This window comes from Nematolebias whitei, chromosome 1, assembly GCF_014905685.2.
Source record: "Nematolebias whitei isolate Nwh7 chromosome 1, NemWhi1, whole genome shotgun sequence".
Taxonomy (NCBI): domain Eukaryota; kingdom Metazoa; phylum Chordata; class Actinopteri; order Cyprinodontiformes; family Rivulidae; genus Nematolebias; species Nematolebias whitei.
The window spans coordinates 81,594,684-81,601,530 of NC_056498.1; the positions used below are offsets into that span (position 1 = coordinate 81,594,684).

The following is a 6,847-nucleotide window of genomic DNA, read 5'->3' on the forward strand; positions in this document are numbered from 1 at the left end:
CATGCAACATACAAGCTGGCCTAAAATGTGTGGAACTAACACACGTAGTCTAGTCTTTTTTTCTGCTTTTGCTTTTTGAGAATTGCTTGTTAATTTGTCTCATTTTTCAACTTTACAAAAAAAAAAAAACGGTAGAGAAAGGAACCAAACCCAAAACGTTTGAAACCAAGGAAACATGCATGCAGCTTGGGGCCGGGGGCCGGACGGGGCATCCCGAGTCATGCTGCTCCCTCCAACATGGAGGGGGGGTTACTGACAGGTCAAAAGGAAGGGGTTGGATGAAGGAGTTACGTCTGGCCTTTTGGCACAACGTTGCTTGAAAACCAAACACACACATACAGAGGGAGTGTGCACCTTGTGGTACCAATCTGAACTGTGAGAGAAACACAAACAGGAAGTATGACCCAAAATCTGATGAAACTGTGGCCTCTGTTGTTTAGACACAGAGCTCTTTCTGAACGGGGCGGAGCTTTTCTTGTGCTTCCTTTCATTATAAAGGACAAGGCTAAGACTGTGCACATCTTCTCCTTAACTACTACTGATCTGGGTCAAACCACTGCCTCTAGTTCTCATCTACCACACGATGGAAACATCCAGAGGACCTCTGCTAAACAGCTGCTTGAAACGCTAACACTTTTCTTCTTCCTGTGGTGGAGGAAAAGCTTGACTGTGATTGGTTGGAAGTGGGTGGACTCTGCTCTGATAGGGGCTGCACTGGACGTTAGAGAGAAATTAAAGAATGGATGTAAAACAGTGAAGCATGTTAGACAGAGTCCTCCTGAGCTGCAGCTCAGAGACGAAAACAAAGAAAGCACCAGTTTGAAAACAAAACGGTGTGACGAGGAGAACGATGGAAGGTGTGAGACGTGATTGTCAAACTCCAGCTAAGCTCTGATTGGCTACTTCTATCTCTCCCTCTCTCGGCCACTCCCTGTCTCTCCGTCTGGTTTTTCATTGGTTGTTCGAGGGCTTCTTGTTGTCGTCTTCGGGACATGTTTGCACCCTCTGCTCAGTTGTGGTCCAGCGGCTGTGGTTCATTTCCTGATCATTTCAGGTGAACTGGGGTAGGCGGTCGCCCTTTGGTCACTAGGACCGAGTGCCAGGCGGCGGTCCTGAGCTGTCCAGTGACGTCTGAGACGCCAGACGTGTGAGTGGAGCTAATGTGGGGTCCACCAGTGAGGATGGTGGGAACAGTTTGTACCAGCCGATCACCGTGCTTGAGAGGTCCAGCTCTTCCAACAAGATCTGTGCTACACCCATGAAGCATTTGTGGTCCAGTCGTCCATAGTCACCCCAAACGATCACCTAGAAGAGAACAGCAGGTGAGTGTTAGGCTGGGAACAAATATAAACATGTGATCATGTGATGCAAACAGGAAGTGTTCACACAGTTCTCCAAACCGTCTGACTCAGAAATGCTTTTTCTGCTTTTCCATCCTGCAGGCGGACAAGTCTTGTCTACTTGTCCGTCAAAGCTATTTCTATGATTATTAAATGCTTTAAAAATCCAGCCTGCCATTTTCTATAGCTCATAGGGAGCTGGTGCTACTCCAGTTTCCTCCCACAGACCAAAAACATGCATGTTAGACTGATTGGTAACTCTCTAGGTGTGAGTGAGAGAGTGAATGGTTGTCTCGTTTGTCTCTTTGTGTCCCTGTGATGGACTGGAGACCTGACCAGGTGTCCCCCACCCCTCGCACAGTGACTGCTGGATATGGGCACCAGTGATCCCCGCGACCCCAAAAGGAAGAAGCGGTAAAGATGATGAATGGATGGATGGATGGAGCTGGTACTTCTCTCCAGCAGTCATCAGACAGCATTAGATTCAAGTGTGAACATTGAAAGTGTCCACTAAGACCACCTTCGGTTGTGGTCTGGACACCTTTTATCTGCGTATCTGGACACAATCTGTCCGGAGGTCCAACACTGGACTGACCCGACGTGACCCCACTCAAGCAGCACAGTTGTTACCTGAACGTCCCCGAATAGAGACAAGCAGCTGCTGCTGTTTTAAAGAGAAATAAATAGATCTTCTTTGAAATATTCTGAAGATAAAACATTTTGATGTTGATTGTTTTGTTTTATTTCAGCTATTAGTTTTAATGAACTCTTTCTCAGAAAAAATGTTTGATTTGTGGAGATTTCATGAATCAGAATGGATTGATTGGGTGATTGATTTGGATTAATTTGGACGTGCTGAAAGGTGCTGGGTCAATCAGAACCACAGCGTTATATTGATCGAATTAAACCCCACGTTGATATGAAGTGAAGCAGCTGAGTTGTACGTTAAAACCTCCAGTGTTTGCTCCAACACCTCACTCTGTGACATCATCACTAATCATCATTATTTTAATATATTTCTCCCACATGGGGTCTGTAAATAAAGAGATAACTCCACAAAGGCTCTGAACTGTAATAATGTAGCTCAGATTTGTGAACGTATTGTAATACTTACAGAAACAGCTGACTGTGTGAGTATCTGCATACAGAGCACATATTTGATCTGATCACAGAAAGCATTTAATAACTGAGTGTGAACATCCAGTCACAAATGTCCACTTGGACTTCATTCACCCAGGATGCTGATGCTGGTTCTACAGAGCCAAGGAAACAAAGAACCATTTATGCACACACCTGGGGACCAGTGGTGATTTTAGCCTATTTTGGGGGGGTGCTCAAGCACCCCTACATTTTAACACAGCACCCCTGAAAAATAAAGTAAAAAAAATATTGTTTATTTTTTAGGCGGTTTTGGGTTCTGCTTATTGCATTTATGATTCAATGCAACAAAACAAACAATTTAAAAGGTAACAGATCGTTGTAATACTTGGTTTATTTACATATTGACTTTAATTGCTGGATGTTCGGCCCCTGAGCTGCTGGCTGTCAGTAACTGTGGCCCCTGAGCAGTTTAGCTGAACAGCCCTGATTTAGAGGGTGAATACAGTTTATTCCATTTCCAAAACCTAAACTGAGTCTGGAAAAACGTAAAAGACGGATAAAGTCCTGCGGCCGACCTCATGAGCAGCTGAATACAACAATGATAAACAGGAAGTACCACATGTTCATCTGTATGAAGGTAACTGCAGGTAAATCCACAATGTTCTGTCATAATTAAATTGCACAGTATGCTTACTGGCTAAATTAAAGGTTAACGCTTAAAGCTATTAGTGATTTGTTTTGTGTGTTTTATATGTAGATATATGTTGTAACTTCTGGTTGCTTAAGTTTACTCTTTGTTTGTTATGATCCGTTAATACTAAACTAATTTTTTAGAAAGCGTTAGTAAGGTTGTGCAATGTAAAGTAGAGCGCTACGTCTGTAGCATCTTAGCTAGAACGTCTGTATTGCATGCTGCTAGCTTAGCGCTACTTCTTGTTGTGCCGTGCTCTCTAAAATAGTTACTGAATGAAGTGTTTACTTATCTAGGTAAACATAGATGTTAAACAACTGTTAAAACACACCAGAATGCAGGAAATGGCATCTACTTTATTCAACATGTTCTGGGGGAGGACCCCCCCCCCCCCCCAAACACACACACACACACACATTACAAATGCTTCTGACGCCAATGGCCACCACGTTGTTCAAGTCAAGAGCCATTGATAGCACTGGGGGCTGAGCACCCCTAAAGGTCAGATTCTAGAATCCGCCCTGGTGGGGACAGTTCTACGATCAAAAAAGACAAATATGTTTTTAAACCTGTAGGAGGAAACTGCTAAACCTGGGAAAAAAATCAAATAAGTACTGAGAGAATGTGAAAAATCCCACATAGAAAGGTCCCAACTGGAAGTTGAACCAAGAGCTTCTTGCTGCAAGACAGTACTGCTAAATAGATGCACCACTGCACCACTGTGCAGCTCCCCCTCCATCCTTTAAGGTAAAATAACTACATCTCAAACTACAGTGGTCCCTCACTACTTCACTGTTCGTTTTTCACGGACTCGCTCTATCGCGGTCTTTCAAAGTAAGACTGGACATGACACACTGTGGCTGATTGATGAATGAGTCGCACGATTGGCATGGAGTTCTTATTTAAAATAAATCATTTTAATCATTTAGGAAAGAATTTGTCATTTTGCTTATTCACTCGTTGAAATTTCAGGCAAATATCAAGTTTCAGAGGAAAGAGCCAAGTTTGAGACACTCCGCTGAGTCTGTGATGTTTCATAAAATTATTATGAAAGGTGTAAATACAAACAGAGAGCAGCAGTCTGTAATTAACTAAATTAAGAGGCTAAATTAAAAATGAACTACAATTAACAAAAATGCTGATGTTCTGATCAACATTTTCAGCATAATATGTGACATTTGCTTCAGATCAGTTGGGACCGAGACAAAGTGAGTACACTGCAGAGAAATAAAAAATAAAGATCAGGTTTCACCTTCAGGTAAACTGTGACCTTCCCAAATCTCTACTGCAATCACACAAACGTACTGCGCTCTGCTTCGTAGGTGAACGAGGTGCTGGTTGGTCAGTACCTGAAGAACTTTGCCCTGGGGACTCTCCTCAAACAGCAGGTGCTGCTGGTAGAGCGGCTCCAGGGTCTTACGTGCAATCTTGGTTTTCTTTTTGGCTTTACAGGTTCCATGTTCCAGCAGGTACACCTTGACATAAGGAGCTGGACAGGAGGACAAGGAAGGACGGGCATGTAAGGACACAAAAAAAAGTAAAGGAAGCATGTTTTGTCTGCAAACGGGTTACCTGGGAGGGATTTGGAGCCTGGTTTGGGGGTAAGGCCTCGGGCCCTGATCACCTCCACCTCCAGCTGTCCCCTCTTATCCATCAAACCAATCTGGACATCTCCTGGAGAGAAGTAGCACAGCAACATGGACCTCAGAATCCAGCAGTAAGGGTTCTTTTCTGCTAAGATTTATTAAAAACACAGAATAAAATATAAAAACCATCACTCACCCATGGCAGGTGTGGCCAGAGTCTGCCGGCCAACCAGCTGACCAGGACCCAGTCCATCCAGGAAGTCACTAAACTGACTGTCGGCTCCCAAACGCATCCCCGAGAAGATCAAACTGGCACATGCAAACCAAAATTCATGTAAATGTAGTTTATCTCAGCTTCATGCTGCACGTGTCATTATATCTCTAGAAGAGCAGTCATCAAAGAGAAGGAAAGCCACTCCTGACAGTTCTCAAACTTTGACACAGTTTTTTCTTAGTGGTGAAAACAAGTTTTGGAGTTCCACAGGGTTTTAATCTGGAGTTTTGTTCTCACTCAGCAAGAATAACTTCCACCTTCTTTTACTCTAATTGGATTTAAAAAAAAATATTTAAAAAAAAGTCTTGTGAAGTTCTACAGGATTTTAGTTTGGGGGTTTAATTCTGAGTCAGTAAAAATGACCCGTGAAGATCCAGCGGGTTTTATTTTGGTCTTTTAACTTTGAGAGTATGAAAGCAACTGGTGGAATTTTACTTTTTGGTTTTTATTTGAAGGTTTTATCCATCCATCCATTATCTTTACCCGTTTGTTCCATTTTGGGTCACGGGGGTCGCTGGTGCCCATGTCCAGCAATCACTGTGCGAGGGGCGGGGTACACCCTGGACGGGTCGCAAGTCCATCACAGGGACACATAGAGACAAACGAGACAAACAACCATTCACTCTCTCACTCACACCTAGGGACAATTTAGAGTTACCAATCAGCCTAACATGCATGTTTTTGGTCTGTGGGAGGAAACCGGAGCACCTGGAGAAAACCCACGCATGCACGGAGAGAACATGCAAACTCCACCCAGAAGGCCCCTGGACCGGGGTTTGAACCAGGGACCTGTTCGCTGAGAGGCAGCAGCTCTACCAGTTGCGCCACCGTGCTGCCCTGTTTGAAGGTTTTACTCTAAGTGAATAAAAACAAGCAGATTTTTCACCTAAATGAAATAAAATGACTCAAGGAGTTCATCAGGGAGTTATTTTAGGGTTTCATTCTTAGTGGGCAAACACGATTTGGGGTTTTATTTTGAGGAGGAGTTTTTATTTGTGAAGCTCCACGAGCCTTTGTTCTGACTGATCCAAAATGTTTTGTGGACAAACAGGATTTTAATCCAGATTTTAAAAAATGACTCATTTGTTTTGGTCATTTCTTCTGAGTGGACAAAACAACACATTATATTTCTTCAGGGATTCTGAGTGGATAAAGTGATTTGTGGTGTACCACAGGGCTTTATCCTGGGATTTTATTCCAAATGAAGAAGAAAATACTCCAAGTTTGATTTTGAGGTTTCGTTTGTGGAGTTGTATTCTGAGAAGACAAAGTTGATGCATGGAGTTCTGCAGCATTTTATTTTGGAGACCGCTCCATTTAAAATATTTTCTTCTCTCGCACAAAACGCAAAGCAACAAACAAGCTACAGTTGTTGCACAGACAAGCACGAATGTTGTGTAACTGTAACACTAACACATGATAATCTTGAACAAACAATATTATGTGCTTTGAAAAATAAAACAACAGCTGGAATTACCAGTAATTTCTACGTAAAATAAACACATTTTTGGATGCAAGCAAGAATGATCAGATTTACTAAATGTGCCTAACTACACCATTTGTACTGAAACAACGTCAGAAATCAGAATGTCACAGACTCAGATCTGAAGTAAAAGGGTCACCTCAGAAATGAGTATTTAGACTGCTGAGTCAGTACTACGACTGTACTGTGATTTTAGTATTAGAGAGTCAGTACTATGACTGTACTGTGATTTTAGTATTAGAGAGTCAGTACTATGACTGTACTGTGATTTTAGTTTAGAGAGTCAGTACTACAACTGTACTATATTTTTAGTATTAGATAGTCTGTACTATGACTGTACTGTGATTTTAGTTTTAGTATTAAAGAGTCAGT

General features: G+C 42.5%; 1 protein-coding gene across 1 annotated transcript in view; it reads right to left on the bottom strand.

Annotated features, from left to right (window-relative positions):
• Positions 1-886: 886 nt before the first annotated feature.
• LOC119413702 (regulating synaptic membrane exocytosis protein 1) overlaps positions 887-6,847 on the bottom strand; it is a 217,355-nt gene continuing 211,394 nt past the window's right edge. The window contains exons 29-32 of the mRNA XM_037680758.1: positions 4,915-5,027; positions 4,705-4,806; positions 4,482-4,621; positions 887-1,305 (exon numbers count right to left, since the gene is read on the bottom strand). Coding sequence (XP_037536686.1) covers positions 1,087-1,305; positions 4,482-4,621; positions 4,705-4,806; positions 4,915-5,027 — 574 coding nt within the window. The 3' untranslated portion in view covers positions 887-1,086. The remainder of the gene's footprint in view (positions 1,306-4,481; positions 4,622-4,704; positions 4,807-4,914; positions 5,028-6,847) is intronic.